Genomic DNA, 20,118 nt, shown 5'->3' with positions numbered 1-20,118 from the left:
ACTCCATGAAGGTTCTGGGGTGGCTGAGGAGGCGGTATGTGTTACTCAGCTTCATCAGTAATCTCTCTGGAGTCCAGGGAGATTACTGATGAACCAGGAAGCTGAATAGCAGATACCACCTCCTTGGCTGTCCCGGAACCTGTATGGAGCATAATAATAAGAAAAAACTTCCCCCCTCCAAACCCACAACTGGTGTCTGGAGGTCGCCACTGTGCCCGGGCAGGCTCAGCCTTCCCTGACCTATTATACCCACTGCCACATTGCTGTTTCCAGGCTTCCTTTCCTGTCTGCCATTCTCCCTTATATCCTGGGTGGAATCTAATAAGCTATATCTGTCCCACTAAGTCAAAAGAGGCTGAACTTCAGCTCCTGATGGGGCTTCCAACACCTGCTATCAGGATGAGGAGAATCATTCCTCTCTGCTACAATCTATTTAAATGTGATGGGGTTGTTTTCCTACAAATGAATTATGAGATAACTTGAAGATTGGTGGAAAAAGGTAAAAAACCTACAAAACCCAGACATAAAACTTTAAGCCCCCGGACAGTGGGTTGCGTTTACAAAACTTGGCTCTGGAATAGCAGTTATGTTCTATAACACTAGCCTAGGCATATGCACGTGTTGCCTTAGGAACATGTGTGTATTTTCCTTAAAACTGACATGATAAAATCTGTGCCTCACGGATTATCAGAGGTTTATCTTCTGTAAATGAAGTCAGGTTGAAGGTGCCAGGGGGTACATCTACACTACATGGGGGATTCGATTTAAGACACGCAAATTCAGCTACGTGAATAGCGTAGCTGAATTCGACGTATCGCAGCCGACTTACCCCGCTCTGAGGACGGCGGCAAAATCGACTTCTGCGGCTTCCTGTCAACGCGCTTACTCCCACCTCCGCTGGTGGAGTAAGAGCGTCGATTTGGGGATCGATTGTCGCGTCCCCGAGAGGTCGATTTCTACCCGCCGATTCAGGCGGGTAGTGTAGACCTAGCCATTATATCGTTCTAATTTCCTGAGTTAAAAGCTATAGTGAAAAATATTAATGACATTGACTCCTTTTTGTGTGGCTTTTTTTCTAGATGATCGACCAGTGAGAGATAGTGAACGAAAAGCATCCCTTTTGCATTTCACCACAGATCATGCATTTGAGTTAAAAGATTCTTCACCAACAGCAAAAGTGAATGAAATTGAAAGGTATGAACAAAGTAACAGAAGCAGTAGATTTGAAGTGTTGGAAAGGAAATTAGGGCTTAATTCAAAAACAAATATTGCACTTAGGCAAGCTTATAAACATTTTTAGTGCAAGAATCAAAAAATGCAGCTGTGGAAACATATGGAAAATCTTCAAGGCTCTCTTGTCCCGTCAGTGTAAATCTTATGAGTTACTTTGGGGAAATTACTCAAGTCTGTGTCTGACAAACCTTACCAATTTGTTACTTGTGCATTAAATTCCTCAGGCAAATTTCTGTGTGTTTTGAATACCACAAGTCTCTGGTTTAGGAATTCTTGCTCATTACCAGTTACATGATTCCTCTTTCTTCATTTGTCAGTTAATGCTGTTCATATTCAGTTCTGTCTTTGTCGATTTCTTGCTATAAGTAAGCCTTTCTCTGTGCTGTGCCCATCAATTTGTATTTTTATAATGGCACTAATCTCTGGTATCTGAGTGTGGGATCTGTGAAGGTACTTAGGCATGTAAGGTCCAGTTTGGGCTTGGCTGCAATCCACAAAATGCCTGCCAAACAGTGGAGGCATCAACTCACTCAGTGCCAAATTTTTCAGAGTAAATGTTCCCCCCTCCCCCCGTGCTTATGTTCCTGCTTCTGGGTAGGCATGCTGCTGCTCAACTCTAAGCTCTTGGACACCCCAGATATATTCATGAACCAGGGGAAGATAGGGGTGTGACGGGTTCCCTCCCTGGTGCCACCTGATGTATTGGGGTACCACTGAGCCTGCCTGTTCCACCAGCCTGGGCTCCCTTACTCTGTCCTGCTGAGCCAGACCCTCATGTCTCCTCCAATACACACACAGGTAGGGACACACCCAGCTGCAGAAAGACACAGACACTGAAATCAGCTCTGCGTGGGTAGGCTTCAGCTAGGGAATTGCACAGCACTCAAGTGCACACCCCCTCTGGAGTGCAAACCCAAAATTGTATCATCTTGCACTGCACAGAAATCTGTACAGAGTAAGCTCATGAGATTCACTCCCTCCCTCAAAGTGGTGAAAGATATGCACAGTTTTTTTGCGCCTCCCCCCCACCCCATTATGAATTCCACAAACTGGTTTTAAACAAAACAAAGTTTATTAACTACAAAAGATTATAAGGGTTAGGAAACAGATCAAAGCAGATTACCTATCAAATGAACCAAACACCCAAACTAAGCTTAAGATACTAAAGAAACTGGTTACAAGTAGTAATTTCTCACCCTAAATGTTGTTTTTGGTAGATTGCAGTGGTTCTTGAAGGCAAGCTGCTCTTACTTGCAGCTTAAAAATCCAGATATTTCTTTCACAATACAGACACCTTTCTAGCCTGGTCTCAGCTCTTCTCCCCCTGCTTTGTCTTCGTTTCTTAGATATTTCCAGCAGTCATTCTAGGTGGGGATTCAGTGAAGAATGACCCTGATTATGTCACTCCCTTGCCTTAAATAGGTTTTACATATAGCAGGAGTCCTTTGTTTTCCAGTGTGGTTCCCCACCCCACCCACCCTGGAAACATACTGGTATTCTGTCATGAAGTCCAGTACCAGATGACTTGATCATATGACCCTGCAGTGTCAAAGTAGCCATGAGTCAGAGGTTTTTTGTAGCATCCCAGGAAAGCTCAGGTAGGTGGGAGATTAGCATTTTCAAAGACATATTGTTCTCCCTAATGGTCCATTGACTTGTTCCCAGCTACCCTGTTTCCCCGAAAATAAGACATCCTCCGAAAATAAGGCCTACTTACAGTTTTGCCTCTCGTTGTAATATAAGGCATCCCCCCGATAATAAGACCTCCCCGATAATAAGGCATCCACCGATAATAAGGCATTTTTCATTTCTGAAAAATAAGACATCCCCTGAAAATAAGACCTAGCGCATCTTTGGGAGCAAAAATTAATATAAGACACTGTCTTATTTTCGGGGAAACAGGGTAGCCAGCCAGACTGATTGCATTCTGTCTGGTGGTTGTTCCCCAGGTGTAGACACTTTTGTAGTACAGATGTATTGTCAAAAGTCCTAACTTGAGATGCAAAAATGATACATTCATACAAATAGGATAATCCTATTTTGTAAATAACCTTTCCAGTGATACCTCACATGACCTATCTTGCATAAAATACATTATGATTGTGTCAATCATATAATATTACTCTGAAAAATATGGGAAGCAGCGTCACAAGGTGTTCATCTGTCTAAGTTGCATGTGGAGCCCAGTAGAGCAAGCATGTTGAGAGGCCACCTACCAGATCAGGTCCCATTCAAAAACTGGTTGGAGGTGGTGGTGATAGTGTCTTCCATTTTATAATTTTTGTCTCAATGGGAGGCCCAGGTTCAATTACCCACTGTGCTGGAGGGGGAGAAAGGATTTGCACTGAGGTCACTTAACTCTCAGTAGAGTGCTGTGCTATGTTCCCTGTAAGCTGCACGGCCGCACAGCAGTCTCTCAAGGCCCGCCAGAGCTGCCGCGGCTCGGGAGAGGAGCCCCTTCCCTGGCCGAGGCCTGACAGAGCTCACCTGGCCCTCAGCTGCTGCGTTGAGAGAAGGCTGCACCCCACGTTTTTTGTTGAGGTTGATGGATTTCCACTCCATACGGCTAAATTCAATGCCTTGCATGCTGTCAAGTATCAGGGGGTAGCTGTGTTAGTCTGTATCCATAAAAACAACAAGGAGTCCGGTGGCACCTTGAAGACTAACATATTTATTTGGGCATAAGCTTTCGTGGGTAAAAAACCCACTTCTTTTTTTTGTTCAAGTATGGCTACTTTTAAATCTGTTATAGAATGTCCAGGAAGATTGAAGTGTTCTCCCACTGGCCATCACATACAGCCCCCAGCTAAAACCTCTCCAGCACACCATCAACGATCTACAACCTATCCTGGAAAACTGTCCCTTACTCTCACGGACCTTGGGAGGCAAGCCGGTCCTCGCTTACAGACAGCCCCCCACCCAACCTGAAGCAAATATTCACCAGCAAGTACACACCACACCGCAGAAACACTAACCCAGGAACCAATCGCTGTAGCGAAACTCGTTGCCTACTCTGTCCCCATATCTACTCTAGCGACACTATCCGATGACTCAACCACATCAGCCACACCATCAAAGACTCATTCACCTGCAAATCTACTAATGTTATATGCGCCATCATGTGCCAGCAATGCCCCTCTGCCATGTACATTGCCCAGACCAGACAGTCTCTACATAAAAGAATAAATGGACACAAATCGGACATCAGGAACGGTAACATACAAAAACCAGTAGAACACTTCAGTCTTCCTGGACATTCTATAACAGATTTAAAAGTAGCCATACTTGAACAAAAAAAACTTCAAAAACAGACTTCAAAGAGAAACAGCAGAACTAAAATTCATTTGCAAATGTAACACCATTAATTTGGGCTTGAATAGGGACTGGGAGTGGCTGGCTCACTACAAAAGCAGCTTTGCCTCTCCTGGAATTGACACCTCCTCATCAATTATTGGGAGTGGACTACATCCACCCTGATCGAATTGGCCCTGTCAACACTGGTTCTCCGCTTGTGAGGTAACTCCCTTCTCTTCATGTCAGTATATAATGCCTGCATCTGTAATTTTCACTCATGCAGCTGAAGAAGTGAGTTTTTTACCCACAAAAGCTTATGCCCAAATAAATTTGTTAGTCTTTAATGTGCCACTGGACTCCTTGTTGTTTTTGTGGATACAGACTAACACAGCTACCCCCTGATACTTAGCAGAGATAGGAACCGCTCTACAGCCTGGACGTAAGCCTCGTCCCCTGCCCAGAGATAGGTGGCTAGCACATATCCAATGGGAGATGCCAAAGATGGGTATCTAAGATGGATCCCTGCCTAGCATGCTGGCTTTTATGGATCGCCTTTGAAGGCGCATATCTCTTCCCCCTGCATCGTATGGGGAACCTAGGTGCCTAACTCGTGTTTTGCGGATCACAGTGTTACTGTGACTTTGTAGGCGCTAAAAGTTAGGCAATTCAACAATCAGTGTCATAGCACCTAAGTCCCTTTGTGGATTCCACCATGAGTGCTTGTTGGCTTGTCTTTCCACATCCAGAGCTGGACATCAGATCATTTTCTGAGAGTGAAAATCATTACAAATGGATTTATAGTGGAAGATTCTTGTATTCAAAATGCCTTTTGCCCTTCTGGATTTCATTTTAAAAGCAGTTCAGTTACTCTTACTTAACCTATTATGTAATTAAATTGTTAATCGTCAATCTTTTTGTTGTGTTTGTTCAGTGCCTAACAAATGGGGCACTGATCGGGCTCCCTAGGCACATGAGAAGGAGATTCACAAAAGCCAACAAGCTGCGCAGCCAATACTGTATGAGAGAGGTGTGGCTTAACTGGGCAGGAGAAATGTAGGGGACTTTATTGGCAGAAACTTAAATACCTAGGGAATTTAGGCACCTACATGGTTATGCAGCAGCTGCATGGGATTTTGGAGATCTGGATTTTGTACTTGAGAACCTAAAGTAGCAGTTAAGCATCTAAATCCCTTTGTGGAAATTTCCCTTTTACTTTGGTGGCTGAGGCATCCAACCCCAGTTCAGCTGTAACTACTTTTCGGGAGCTGATGTGATTGAGCACATATCTCCAAAAATATTATTTAATTGAAAAAATTGGTTCATGGTACCACTGTTACAAACTTTACCTGTACTAGCAGGTGTTAATCTTGTCATGCTGTAAATTTCATGTGCTGTTACTGCTTTTTTAAATCTTAAGAATTGAATTCTTTCAATAATCAGTCACTAAATATTTTGAAACTTACAGCAAATTTAAAATTTGTTGTAAAAGTTTATAATCAATCTTAAAATAGCTGGGAAGTTGCATACAAATCATACCATTTTAATTTTACTTCTAAAAATGTGCTGGAAGATTCCTTTCAACATATTATCATTCATTCTCCCTCCTCCCCCCAATAATTACAATATAGATTGGAGTCAGTTGCGGACAAACACAGACAAAAGGTAGAAGAAAGACTGTATTATTCCCATTTCATAGATGGGAAACTGGGACTCAGAGATTAAGTGAATGGTCTAAAAATCACACAGGAAATTTGTGGCAGTGCTAGGAATTAAAACCAGATCTCCTGAGTCAATCTAGTGCTTTATCCAATATCTTGTAAGAAAACTAATCTTTTACCTAGAATAAAAAACTGGGCTGGTCCACTACTTATTTTACTGAGTATCAATGTTAAAGTCGGTTTTTATCAACACAAAAAGGATCTTTAAATACAGGGAACCACAACATTAAAATAAGGTGACAGTGTGACAGCATATTTTCCTTAACAGATCTGGCCAGCCACGGATAGCATATATTAACTCCATGTCAAGGAAGTGTTCAGTGATGGATGAAGAAGATGAAGCAGTGCTAAACTTAATTACAAAGTGTGAATGGGACTTGAGCAAACCTCTTGGAATAACAGGATCTGCTAAAAAGGACCCTGAAGTAGAATTTCACAGTTTACAAAGTATGTTGATATACCTTTAAAAATTAGGTAATTAGTGAATAGTTTAAAAAGGAGATCTTCAGAGTTTAGGGGCCATATCTTCTCTGTCTTTGAATATTTTCAAATGCATCACTTTAGCATTTTTAAAGCAGTCAACTTACTTTGCTTACATAAAATAAACAAAAGACTAAAATTAAAGATTTTTTTATGTATTGAACTATATGTAAACATTGATATTCTTTGCTTACTTTTCCATTAAAATCTTTACTATGTATCATATTTTATATGAAACGTGCTATATGGAAGAGAAATTGAGTAAAACTTCCATTATCTTGTGATACATCCCTTAGTAGAAACTTTGAAAAATACTATGAAATAAAATACTCCTATAAAATAAAAATCATAACGTAAGTCCAAAAGAGCTCTGTAGAGGTGCAATAGTAGTACTTTCCCTCCATGCAAGTACTATATCCAGAAACTTATATTGGAGCCCTAAAAATTCTGGGCCATGTCAACTCCCCCTTGAGCTATTTTCACATATTGGAAAGAAAAGTGTTTTGAGGGACTTTCTTTTGCATTTGGGAATGGGGTAGGGCTGGATTGGACCCCTGTAAAAGTAACAGCGGAAGATTGACTCCTCAAACTAGTGGATTAATCCTCCAGGATCCAGAGAGGCCCTGTGACTCTCTATAACTACACTCTCTTCACATGTATATCTATTATGTTGCAACCCTATTAAACTTAGCCTGTTTTATAAAACTACTAAACTTTAATTCAATCTCTTATTTCCCAAGGTATTCGCAATATTGAAGATAATGTTGGCATTACTATGAATAGGAAATCTGAAACCAGACCCATCAGCCTACAAATGCGGAAGCAACAAGCAAATATGCCTATGGTAAAAAAAACAAACAAAAAAAAAAACCAAAAAAAAAAACAGACAAACAAACTTGTATTGTGTTGTCTTTAACTATTTAAGCCTGTAAGCTACTATACAGATTTTAGGAGAAACACTAGATGCACAAGTGCAGGCATGTAGGAATACCCTTTCTCTGGCTGTAAATGAAGTGATCTTAAATGTTTGAATCTAGTCTTTGTCGGGTATATTCAGCTTAGTTCAGTTGATGGTATTGGTTCAAAAATGGGATGGCTACCACTATTGGATCAAAACCCTTGTGGCTACCACTATTTTAATCACATTCAGTCCTGCTCTGAGTAGGGTTAGGTAATATGATGATTAAAATGCTGGCAGTTAGACTATACTAACCCTCATACCAATGCTACCACCAGTAGAACTGCACCAGTGGTAGCAACAGTGGGAAATTTTAGAGCTCCCTTTGCATACATCTGCACTGTGATGAGACCCTCCCAGTACACCTGCAACTGGCCCAGTCAGCTGACTCAGTACTGAACTGCAGTGCTATAAAATTGCAATGTAGACGTTAGGGCTCGAGCGGGAGTCCAGACTATGGGACCCTCCCCCTTTGTGGGGTCTTAGAGCCCTGCGAGCCAAAAAAAAAATAATTAGCTGACCCAGGTCAGCCATGCATCTTTTATTGCAGTGTAGACATACCCTTAGTGTTCTGTGAGTTGGTTAATAGAAAAAAAGTTCAAAATGGAGCTCTGCTTTTATTGTGTGGTTGGTTTGTTTTTATTAATATAGTTCCAAAAGAATGTGAGGTGCTTGACAGGCAAAATCTCTTTGGCAGAAATGGGTGGATGCCAATTAAAATCAGTCGTAGAATCAACACAGTATCCATTAATACATGCAATTACTAATGTGCAGGTTGGTTTCAATCCCCATTTGGCACTGACCTGGTACGTGCCAAAATCCAAGGAATTTAAATGTTAATGCTCGGAGCCATATATAATGACCACTTTTGCCTGAATAGATTTCGGTTTACATTCACAAAAGTGTCTTTTGTGTGTAGGTGCCTTTGACAGGTAATGGAAAAATATTAATCAAGACAAGTAACCTAACATTACCCATGTAGCCAAAATGAAAAAGAAAAAATAAAGATATCCTTCTCCAAATTCTTGAGCAAACAGAGGTGTTTTCAGTGCCTTGAAGGTAAACAGCTTTGGACTAATTTGGATCAGGAGGAGAGTGAGCTCCAAAGCCTAGGTTTCCTTCATGGAGAAGGCCCTGTCGGCAGCTCCTTCCCTTTTAAACCAAGGCTATTCTGGTTTTGGCAGCTCCACTGCTTAGTAGTATTGCTTGCATGCAAAAGAGAGGCTAATGCAGAATGAGGGCAGACTCAGTGGTATTTTAGAAAAGGACCATTTAAATCTACGCTCCCGAGACTTCATTTGCTGCCAATTTATTCTGGATACAGTTCAAGATACTGATTTTTTGCTCAGAAATTCATTATTGGTTTGGGCCCCGACTACTTTAGCAGCCACCTCTCTCCTTATGCTTTTGTCTGACTGTTGAGACCATCAAGTCTCCTTAAATTGACTGGCCCCAAATTTACATGAGGGATCTCATGGCAGGGTGTTTTTCAGAGGAGACTCCTCAGTTATAGATCTTGCTCCCTTCTTTGGGAAAGAGAGAGCTTAAGGTTCTTAATCTTTGGGTCGCATTGCAAAGCCCATCTGTTTACTCAGGTTTTTTTGTGAGGGAGTTGCTGCTTTAAGTAGGAGGGTGCTTTCTGAGTCATGGAGAAAAATAGTATTTGCACCTAAAGACTGAGTCTGGCCCAGAATAATTTTTTTTTTTTTAAAGGTAAGATATGAGTTGAAGTGAGAATAGAGTTTCAGAAATTACTCTTAAATTATTCCCTAGAATTTTGCACTAATGCAAGGTAAGGGCTTGTCTATATGAACATTTAGTTTGCAGCAAACAGGGGTGTGAATCTTCCCTGCCTTAGCCTGCCATGGACCAAATGTCCATGTGGACCCTGATGATCCGTATTAACAGTTTGTTAGTGTGCTTTGACGTAGTTCTCTGGACTAGCTCAAAGTGCACTAGCAAACCGTTAACACCCATCAGCAGGATCTGAATGGACAGTGTAGTATGTGGCAGATTCGCACCCCAAGATGCCATGAACATCTTGCTAAATATTTCACTGTTCTGGTCCAGTAATAATAAGCTGAGTACTGTTCTGTATCTATAAAATCTACTATTAGCTTCAGCATTTGTTTTCTATCTCCCTTTTGAAAGGGGGAAAAATTAGTGAGAGAAAAGGAGAACTCTAGACAAGCACTTTGGAAATGTTTTCTTGTTAATCTATCATTCACTTACATGATGTCAAATATCAGAGGGGTAGCTGTGTTAGTCTGAATCTGTAAAAAGCAACAGAGGGTCCTGTGGCACCTTTGAGACTAACAGAAGTATTGGGAGCATAAGCTTTCGTGGGTAAGAACCTCACTTCTTCAGATGCAAGTCATCTTGCATCTGAAGAAGTGAGGTTCTTACCCACGAAAGCTTATGCTCCCAATACTTCTGTTAGTCTCAAAGGTGCCACAGGACCCTCTGTTGCTATTCACTTACATGTTCTTATAGGAAGTACAGTTAATTCAGGGAAGACATTACCTGCCAAAATTTCTACTGAATTGTAAACTCTAGGGCCCCAATACTGTAAAGATTTATGCAGGTGCTTAATTTTGAGCATGTGTGTAATCCATTTGAAATAAATCGAATTGCACAGATGCTTAAAGTACAAGACTTTATGGGATTGGGGTCTAAGTGGCGGTACACTTTACGTAAAGATGAACTAAAGTTTAGAAATTTTTCTTAATAAATTGTTCAACATACCAAACCAGTTACAATGTGTGCTCGAAACTATCTTTGCACTTTAAAAACAATATTATTTTAAAATACATACCTCCTTTATTTATCTGTACAGAATCCTGGATTCTGTGGTTTTCCTATAACAGCTGATTATTTCGTTTTAAGAGGCAGAATAAAGCTTTCAAGGCATAAGTCTTGATTTGAAGCACTTTATCAGATTTGCAGTATAGTTTCCTGAGTGCTATGTTTTCATACTGATTATGTATTGATATTTTTAAATCTAGGATGTTAGTTCAGAAACCAGAAACGCATTGAAAGTTCAGGAAACGGACGAAGGTAACAGTTGTTTGTGTGTTAATCTTGTGCTGTATATTATGTCTATGTACAAAGAACAATCTTTGGTACAACAAATGAGTAAAGATTATGTAGTTTTTAATCTTATTTGTCAATTATCGGATATTCCAATTTAGTGGGGCTATTTACCATTAATTTTACTGCTATGGGAGTTTTACTGACAAATGAAGGAAAAGCCGACGGCTTTAACATGCATTGAGAGAATAATTTAATCTATTCTAGTTTTTAATCATTGACTTCTTGTTTGTGTCAGATACTTTTATCAAAGATAAAATTACTCATTGTTAGCCCTGCAGTAGCATTTGAAAATATTTCAGGTTCATACCTTTTGCAAATAATTCTGCATCCTGTGTATTGCTATTATGTGGAGATCTACAGGAGACTCATTGCAATGTTAAATTAGAAATTTATAAAGCTATACACACCCAGTTTCCTGAATAAAGATTCAAAACTTGGATTAATTGCAAAAATAAATAGCCATTACTTTACCATCTTTTAAAAAAGTTTATTCTGATAGAGGATCACCGAGTATTCTATGTTACAAATTCCAAGATGTGTGTTTATTATGTTACTTCCTACCATCTAATTTAAGGAGTTTAAATAAATTTTTAACACATAATATAATTTGTTTCTAGAGTACAGAAGTTTGCCTGATTGTTCACCAACTCTGCCTGTTGTACATAATACCATTAAGCAAGGGAATGAGAAAAGGAAAAATAGTACCAAAGTTACATTTTCAGACAATAAGAGTCAAGATCTTCCTAAGAGAGACCCTAATCTGAAATTTCAAGATGAGGCTGAATCTTATAAAAAAATTACAACCCATGCCAATTTCACACCCCATCCAGGTAACCAATGCAGAAGTTTTGTGCTTTTTCTTGAGTTGTTCAGATAACTTCTATAATGCAAACTTTCATTGTCCGCTGTGTGTTTATATGGAAGTGTCTGGTTACAGCAGTTCTGCTATCTCATTTGTGGTTTTCTGAGTGTATTTCTAATCTTTTTAGTCAGACCGCTGTTAACTCCAAATGAAAAGACAAACAAACCCCAAACTGTCTACAAATCCAATTCATTTCCATGTGTTCTGTATTCGTTAGTCAGCAAAGTCAGATTATAAACAACTTTTTGAAATTCTAGTCAAGATGTGACTTGCGTACTTTTTTATTTACTCACAGGTTGGTGAAAGACGAGCGTGTCTCCCGCACCTCACATCCGGTGGCATATAGGAGTCATAATGGAACTGCCAGGGCCCCAGAGAGAATTTTCCCTGGTGCAGGACCAGCATGGAACCAAAATACCTGGCTCCGTGCTGCCCCTCCCAACCTTACAGTGCCCGGCATAGGGGCATGGCAGAAGGGAGATTGGCCATAGCATTTGGAGCAACGTGACTAGGGGTTGCTCTTTAACCCAAAATAGCTGGAGAGGTTGCCATAAATTAGCGAACCCCTTGGAAACACTCTGACTTACACTAGGGGCTGTAATGGCCCTTAGAACAGGTACAATCTGGTAGACGCAAAGATGCCTGGTGGGGTGCCATCTGTGCTGAGCTTCCTGAGACATACACCACAGAATCTAGCCCAATTGCTTATTTCAGTTATTTGGGGGAGCCTCTGACTAACTCTTCCTCTCCCGTCTTTTCTAGAGAAAACAGAGTTAGCGCTCGGTGAAAAATCATAGTAGAGACAAAGCATCGGTAGCTTTTACCTCAACATAGCTAGTAGAGGTCAAACCTGTGGGGGCTGCGAAGTAAAGAGTAGAGCAGAGTGAATAACTGATTTTTCAGTTTAGTGACTGAAATGAAAACAAGGTTTGTTTGAGGTCAAAGTGAAATATTTTGTTACTTTTAAAATGTATTTAAACTAGCAAAATATCAAAATGAAACTTTTTTTCGAAAAGTTGAAAAGTCTCATTTAAAAAACATTGATGTGAACAATTTTCTTTTGAATTTTTCTCATTTATTCGGCTGAAGCTATTTGCTGAAATCAACCCAAATTTGTAAATAGATTGAATTGACCTAAAAATGCATTTTTTGGCAAAAAAGGAATTGGACTGAAAAATTTCACCTGGCTCTAGTAGAAAAGTACCAGTGTATTGTCTCCACTATATGGACAGCCATCTCAAGAGAAAAAGTAAATAAAACCTCCACACTTTTTTTCTTGTGTACTGAAGACATAGTCTTAAATCGGTTCTAGGAGGACTGTGCAGCAGCCACAGTCCCCAGAAGGAATTTTGGTTGAAATCTTCTTGGAAGATCTCAGGTTTAATATCTGGTCCATGTCAATGGCCCCACCTAGTGGATTTTTCTAATATTGCTAAATAATGTTTGCCATTTGACAAGGATTGTTTAATAAATGAACTCTCCACTCATTTCGTGAAGTATGTACCTATATTCTAGACTATAGTAATTAAATACTTTTGTCCAACTAATGTCTTTCAATTTAAGCACAAAGGGCTGTTGTTGGCCACATTATAATCAGCTCTCACTTAAAGAGCACTGGTGCCAAATATTAGTTGGTTTAACTTACTCAGTCTTCATTGATTCCATAGCATATTAGGTTAGCATGAACATCAGTACTTTAAAAGTTCTAAATGATACTGTCATGAAATAACATTTGTACTAAGCCCAAGTAGTGACTCTGTGGTTAAAAATTTTTGGGCAGTTTCCCTTATAAATTTAATTTTGATATTCAATCTTCTATGCAGCTTACGCTTAGGACAGAGGTGTTTTTTGTTTGTTTTTTAATTCAGCAAATTTAAATTTGGGCTTCAATCTTAACCTGCCTCTAGTTTTTTAAACAATATTACAATAATATCTCTACATAATGCTTGCCTTTTGGTTTCAATAACATATAATTCTAAGACAGAGTGGCACTGTACATAATATTGAATGACTAGTAGACTGGAGGTAAATCTGTTATTCATTTTGAAATAATTTATATAATATAGACTTAGATGTCATTCAATGAAAAACATGCTTATTTCAAAGCTGAAAAAAGTTAAAATTTCCTGACCTATCCTAGTAGTAAACCTGTTCTCTGGACCAATTAACTTTATCATCTCTTTACCAGTGTTCAGAAAAAAATAGTTCAACCCTTGTTTAAAAATGGTATATTAATGTTTTGTTAATTTTGACTTTTGATGCTAATTTAAAAGAACAAGGTCATTCTGGTTAAGTGACTCTGTATTTTTTCTTTTGGAGACTCTCAAGAAATTTCTTCTCCAGTCCTCTCCTCTCCAAAGATGCATACACAGGCTCAGAAGATTTTTAATACATTATCAGCATCTAGATTACTTTGCAATAGAACATCACATAATGGAGGAAACCAACCAGTTCAGAACCAAACTTACTCTGCAGCTTTGCAGAAAAATAATGGACAACCTAATGTTAGTGTGAATGTGTCTAAACAAGAAACAATGCAAGAGAGTGGCAGAAACCATCCTCCTTCCATTCAGGGACCTGGACCTGAAGAGCAACGGCCAAATAGCAAAACTACAGATGTCAGAGAGGTAAACGCTAGAACAGAAGAGTTGGTGATTTCTTTAAAGTGTTTAGTTTCATTATTTATTATTAGATTGAACTATTAAAATGGACAATTACTAAAGACAAAACAAAATAGTGTTTAGTTTTTCCTCCACCAATACCAGTTTGTTGTCGTCAGTGCGCTGTCTTTATCTTGCCATGAATGAGTGCCCATAACATCCACAGCCATTATTATAAAATAGTAATTTAGCTTGCTCATTATCTGATCTGGCACTGCAGAATGCTAACACGGAGGAACATGGTTTAGGAGTGACTATTAGTCTCACTGATGCAGTAAAAAGACTGAGGATTGTCAAGATGATATACTGACAGTATATGGCAAGGCCCTGTGTGCTTTGTTGTATACTGGACCTAACCTTTGCAGCAAGGCCTCCTGACTTGTGTGGCATAGCAGTGCAGAATTCTGTGTTGCCCTGGAATTTCTGCAGCAGCTTCAAGTTAGTTAATAGATACTGTTAGATCATCCTCTCCAGCTCCCTAAAAATGCAGGATTGTTTTGTTCCTTACAGGAAATAGAAATTGCAGTAAATAGAAATTGTGATAAAGTTGTGGGAGTTGGCAAGAGTCCTTTTAAAAAAAAAAAAAAAATTAAAGCAAATGCCCCATGCTTATTCACAATTTGGCTTTGTAGTTCACATCTCAGGGAGATGAATTCCTGTCTTTGCTCTTGCTATTCTTTGGCTGGAGAAAGTTTTATTCTGTAGTGGCTGCAACTTCACAAACAGAGACATACTTTTTAAAAATGAAAAATTACAATGTACTGAATATTGCAATAGTCAGTAAACACTGCAAAAAGACCCTGTTCTTGCGGAATTCATTTTTATATGTATCCGCTCTCCCTGATGTTATGGTTGTCTGAGTGAAGATTTTTCCGTGTATGTTTAGTAAAAGCTACTATCTCCCTCCTGAAAATTGTCCTAGAGCAGATTGAGGTAACTGGGCATTGGACCCTTGGCTAAGTTGAGAGGGACTTAGTGTCAGATGGAGATGGAGCTTCACTAAGCTCTGCTGAAATTTAGTAGATGCCGATCTGAAAGCTCAAAAAAACCCCAACTTTCAATCACTTACAACTTTTTACTTTCCCGCTGCCCAAACCAAGCAGTACTGTGTGTGTATGGTGTTTCAAATTCCATTTGTTTTTGCTGTAACCCTATTAAAAAATGTTTAATTACAGTAGTTGTCCTGGAGAAAATACATTTTCTCCCTCTATGTGTATATATTACACAAGAAAAACTACATTAAAAACATTAAGCTTGCAAATTCAAATACTCAAAACGTTAGAATTAATGTTGCCTGGCCCCTTCCATGTAGAGGTTATAAATAATACACAGTCTTTAATTATGTGATTAAATACTGTTCCCCCCTCCCCCGATCCCTTGCCTCATTCACTGCAAGGGAGCTTGCTCTGGGGATGAATCGGGATTGTGTAGTGAAGGAGGCTGTTGCCTGTAGCACTCCTGCCTCATTTGTTGCAGAAGTTGGAGGGCGTGTAGTGAATGAGGCAGGGGATTGCAGGAAGGGAAAGGATGGTCTCGTGGTTAAGGCAGTTGAATTGTGCCCTTGGTATTGGATTCTGTCCCTGCATATGCCTCAGAGTTCCTGTTCAGTGTTAGGCAAGTGACTAATCAAGTGATAGGGATGGTGCATGGTAGTCTGGTCAGCACTAGGAACTGAGAGAGACTCAAGCATGCTCAGTGAAGATGAAATTTTTGGAGATTATGGTAACAAGTCTAGGAAGCCTCTACTGAGCATGTGCAGACTTGCATCCCCCCTCCCCCACCCCCAAGGCTTATAAATTGGCCAGATTTGGGCAAATTTAAGGGGGCAAACAATGCATTCCTGACACAAAGGCCACATCTTTGTCAGATTTCAGGTCACCATTGCAAAGCATGGGGATGCCAGAGCTGTTCAGAGAAAAGATCGTCAGAAGTTATTAACATGGCCAAAATGTATTTTTTCAAGCTGGGTTTTTGGAAATGACCTAACTATTTTGGCTGCAATTTCCCCCCTCCACCCCCCCCCCAAAAAAAACAGGCAAAAAACACCCAGCATATAAAATTTCAATTGAAATGATTAAAGTTTGGCAAAGTTATAAGCAACTGAAAACAGTGTCTTATAGTGGGAAGTGTCAGGCAACCTTAATAGGCAGTACTACCAGCCCTGCATGTAATGATATTTTACCCTCTCATAAATCAAAAATGTTGACAAAATTGTGGTCAGAATTTTTCCTAGACAGTTCACCTTCAGGCAGAAACCAAGCATAGGTATTTTCAGACCAAAAGTTTTCAGAAATAAAAGTGTGAGAAAACTGGGAACTATGAAGGAAACTGCATCTTTAAAATTAGCTGGTACTATAAGGCCACCACCATAATATTAGTATCAGAGGGGTAGCCGTGTTAGTCTGGATCTGTAAAAAGCGACAGAGTCCTGTGGCACCTTATAGACTAACAGACGTACTGGAGCATAAGCTTTCGTGGGTGAATACTCACTTCATCAGACACATAATATTGGTGTTATTTTCTAGGTTTTTTTTTTTTTAATAACCAACACAAATTTTGGGCCAAAACTTCCTGATTGTCCCTTTAAATTCCTCTCTTTGTTGCATGTCACATTTCTGCACTTTAAAGGTTATATGGACCAAATTGAAAACATTTGCAGTTCTAGCATGAAAGATATATATATATATTTTTTTTAATTCAGGTGTTTGAAACGCATCAAGTAGCAACTCAGTCAGCCAATAAACATCTGTATGAAGCAACACCTATGGAACATCTTCTGGACTTAGTGGACAAATATTGGAATGGTTACAAATCACTCCACTGCAATGAGAAATTTCTTTGTAAGTAAGAAAAAGATATTTTAACAGAGATTAGTGAACAACCTAAGATTTATATAGAATGTATAGAAACATCATTATTTATTGGGGCTTGCTTGGAAACACAGGAGCTTTGTGTATTAACAGATTAGTGTGTTTTCAGGTTTTATGAGTTTGCGATATAATTCCATCTTGACTAGTGTAATTTAAATGATAGATTTTAGCCTCTGTCTATGGCATGATAATCAGTAATCAGATTTCCAGCACCTAATCTGATGATAATAATCCATTCAACACATTATGGACTGAAGACCGACATAAGCAATTCCACATCCGTGCATAAGGTGGCTTTTATTTTACTTATTCATTGGACATGAAAACCAGAAGCGAATAAAAATACAGTGTTAGAATGGTGGTCTCAGGCCAAACAGAAGTAAGATGTTGCACCACTGTTAGACCAACTAGCTTTGATCTTAATTTAGGCCTACATTACAATCCAGCAGCGCACTGGTGTAAGAGGGCAGGAGGTATCTCTTTGTTTTTCTGCATCAGATACTCACATAATGGGGAACAGCACAGAAAGGGAAGCATGCTCTTCAGAACCACTATGTCCCCTGCTTTGTGCAAATGGATGGCAGGGGGAAGAGTAGGGGGAAGGTTTGTCTTCCTCACTCTGCCACATCCAGGCTAGCATAGCTGTGCTGGCAGGTCAAGGAATATATGATGAGCTGGATATAAACCTGGCCCAGTAGTGAAACTCCTTCAGCGAATTACACTCTTTCCTGGGCTGTTGTACTGGCCCCTTATTCTGGGGCCACAATTGAGCCTTTAGCATTTGTATTACCCATAAGGGATAGCATTGTCTTTATGGCTCAATCCTCCCAACCCCTTTGCAGAATTTAGATTTGCCAAGATTGGACTCCTAGATCAAACTCCAGGTATTTGTGATGTAGATTTTCTCTTAAAATTTTATGTACAATTTTGAACAAAGTAAGTAGCTTTTAGAAAAGTGGATTCAAACGTATACTTTTTTGTGGCTATTTCTGGGGTGCACGTGGCTGCCAGCCCAACTAGTTTCTCTTTAGGTTTTTTGTCCCCCCACCTCCACTTTTGCTACAATCACGTATTAAAAAGGAAATTAATTCATACATTTTATTTTACCTCCACCTTAGGTACAGTACTGCTGTAATGGATCTACTACTATCTGTATTGCTAAGGCGTCTGTTATGTAACTTCACCTTTGCAGCTAGAGGTCTATAAAATCATGAATAGTGTGAAGAATGTGCATAAGGAAGCGTTATTTACCCCTTCACATAAACACAATAACTGGGGGAGGGAGGCATGTCACCCAATGAAATTAATAGGAGGCATGTTTATAAACAAACGGAAGTACTGCTTCACACAACACAGTCAACCTGTGGAACTTGTTGCAGGGGATGTTGTGAAGGTCTGAATCGTCTGGCATTGGCCACTGTCGGAAGGCTGTATACTGGGCTAGATGACCCAATATGGCCATTCTTCTATAAGTAGAATGAACAATATTAAATAGGAAAGGAGTGATGCAACTCAGATATTTACAGATCAAAACTTCTGTGTTCTGTCAAATATCAGAATTTCCATGTGGGTTAGAAGTCACTTAGATCCTGATGGGTGCAGATGAAAGTTATGAGAATGCATAATTAAGCAACAGGTAGGGCTACTGAGCATGGTGCTTTTTCTAAAAAATTCATTTTGTGTATACGACAGAATGTATGCATGTCCACACCCTACACATTGTTGTAATAACTTTATGTACAATGTATGCCTTGTGGGGTATCATTTGAAAACTCATAATTTGCTGGGCATTATTGTCCCGATAAAATGCGTGTGGCAACATTGCATGTGAAGTTACAAGATTTCACTGGATGTTATTAACACATGTTCCAAACTGAGATTGACAAACCGCTCTCTCTCTCAAACAAAGGAATGTATGCTCTGCTTAATTTGCATTTAAGCAGTAATCAGAGTCATCAAGCAGGAAGGGTAACAAAGGGTGCTTAAACAGGCTAGGAAAAGCAGCAGGGAATATCCTTTTCTGTAGACTGTCTCCTGAATCTCAGCTGGAAGTGTTTTTCAAGAGAGAGACTAAAAAAAGGAGGGACAAACACCCTAAGAGGATCTCTCTCTCCCCCTCCCCCCCACCCCTCCACTATTGTATTCATGGCACCAGAAGTAACAAAGGGAAGCATTCGCTGGACTAGAGAAGGGATCCTGACCTAAGATATTAAGCCAGTAAGACTGCTGAAAGCATATGGTGAGAAACTTTGCTTGAACCTGATATAGATTAAGTTAAGTACCAGCAGTGTGTTAACTTTATTTTCTTGTAACCTTTTCTGACTTTTGTGCCCCATTACTTGTACTCACTTAAAGTATCTTTATAGTTAAACTTGTTTTATTGTTTGCTCTAATCCAGTGTGTTTAAATGGAAGTGTCTGAGAAACTTCATTTGGGGTGGCAAGTTACGTGCATATTATTTCTATTAAAGCAATAACAGACTTTATATAAACTTGTAGGGTCAGGAGAGGGCTGGGGAGTACAGGACATATATTTCGGGGGGGAAATCTAAGGCTACATCTTCACTACGGGAGGGTCGATTTAAGATACGCAAATTCAGCTACGCGAAGAGCGTAGCTGAATTTGACGTATTGCAGCCGACTTACCCCACTGTAGGGACGGCGGCAAAATCGACCTCTGCGGCTTCCCGTCGACGGCGCTTATTCCCACCTCTGCTGGTGGAGTAAGAGCGTCGATTCGGGGATCGATTGTCGCGTCCCGACGGGATGCGATAAATCGATCCCCGAGAGGTCGATTTCTACCTGCCGATTCAGGCGGGTAGTGTAGACCCAGCCTAAGACTGGGTGTGTGTTGGGGTCACCTGCAGTATAACCAAGGCTGTTAAGAGCCAAGGTGTGCAGGTTGGCTGCAGCACGCAGACAGACATAGCTGGGAGTGACTTGCATGCTGG

The 20,118-nt window shown here is 39.9% G+C and overlaps 1 protein-coding gene across 1 annotated transcript in view; it reads left to right on the top strand.

Annotated features, from left to right (window-relative positions):
* CEP72 (centrosomal protein 72) overlaps positions 1-20,118 on the top strand; it is a 54,025-nt gene that overhangs the window by 11,103 nt on the left and 22,804 nt on the right. The window contains exons 4-10 of the mRNA XM_054020935.1: positions 1,080-1,194; positions 6,514-6,692; positions 7,466-7,569; positions 10,689-10,740; positions 11,394-11,606; positions 13,958-14,265; positions 17,000-17,138. Of these exons, the coding sequence (XP_053876910.1) occupies positions 1,080-1,194; positions 6,514-6,692; positions 7,466-7,569; positions 10,689-10,740; positions 11,394-11,606; positions 13,958-14,265; positions 17,000-17,138 (1,110 nt within the window). The remainder of the gene's footprint in view (positions 1-1,079; positions 1,195-6,513; positions 6,693-7,465; positions 7,570-10,688; positions 10,741-11,393; positions 11,607-13,957; positions 14,266-16,999; positions 17,139-20,118) is intronic.

The sequence above is a fragment of the Malaclemys terrapin genome, chromosome 2 (genome assembly GCF_027887155.1).
Source record: "Malaclemys terrapin pileata isolate rMalTer1 chromosome 2, rMalTer1.hap1, whole genome shotgun sequence".
Taxonomy (NCBI): Eukaryota; Metazoa; Chordata; order Testudines; family Emydidae; genus Malaclemys; species Malaclemys terrapin.
Note: the sequence above shows the minus strand (reverse complement) of the source record. Positions and strands in the feature narration are given on the sequence as shown.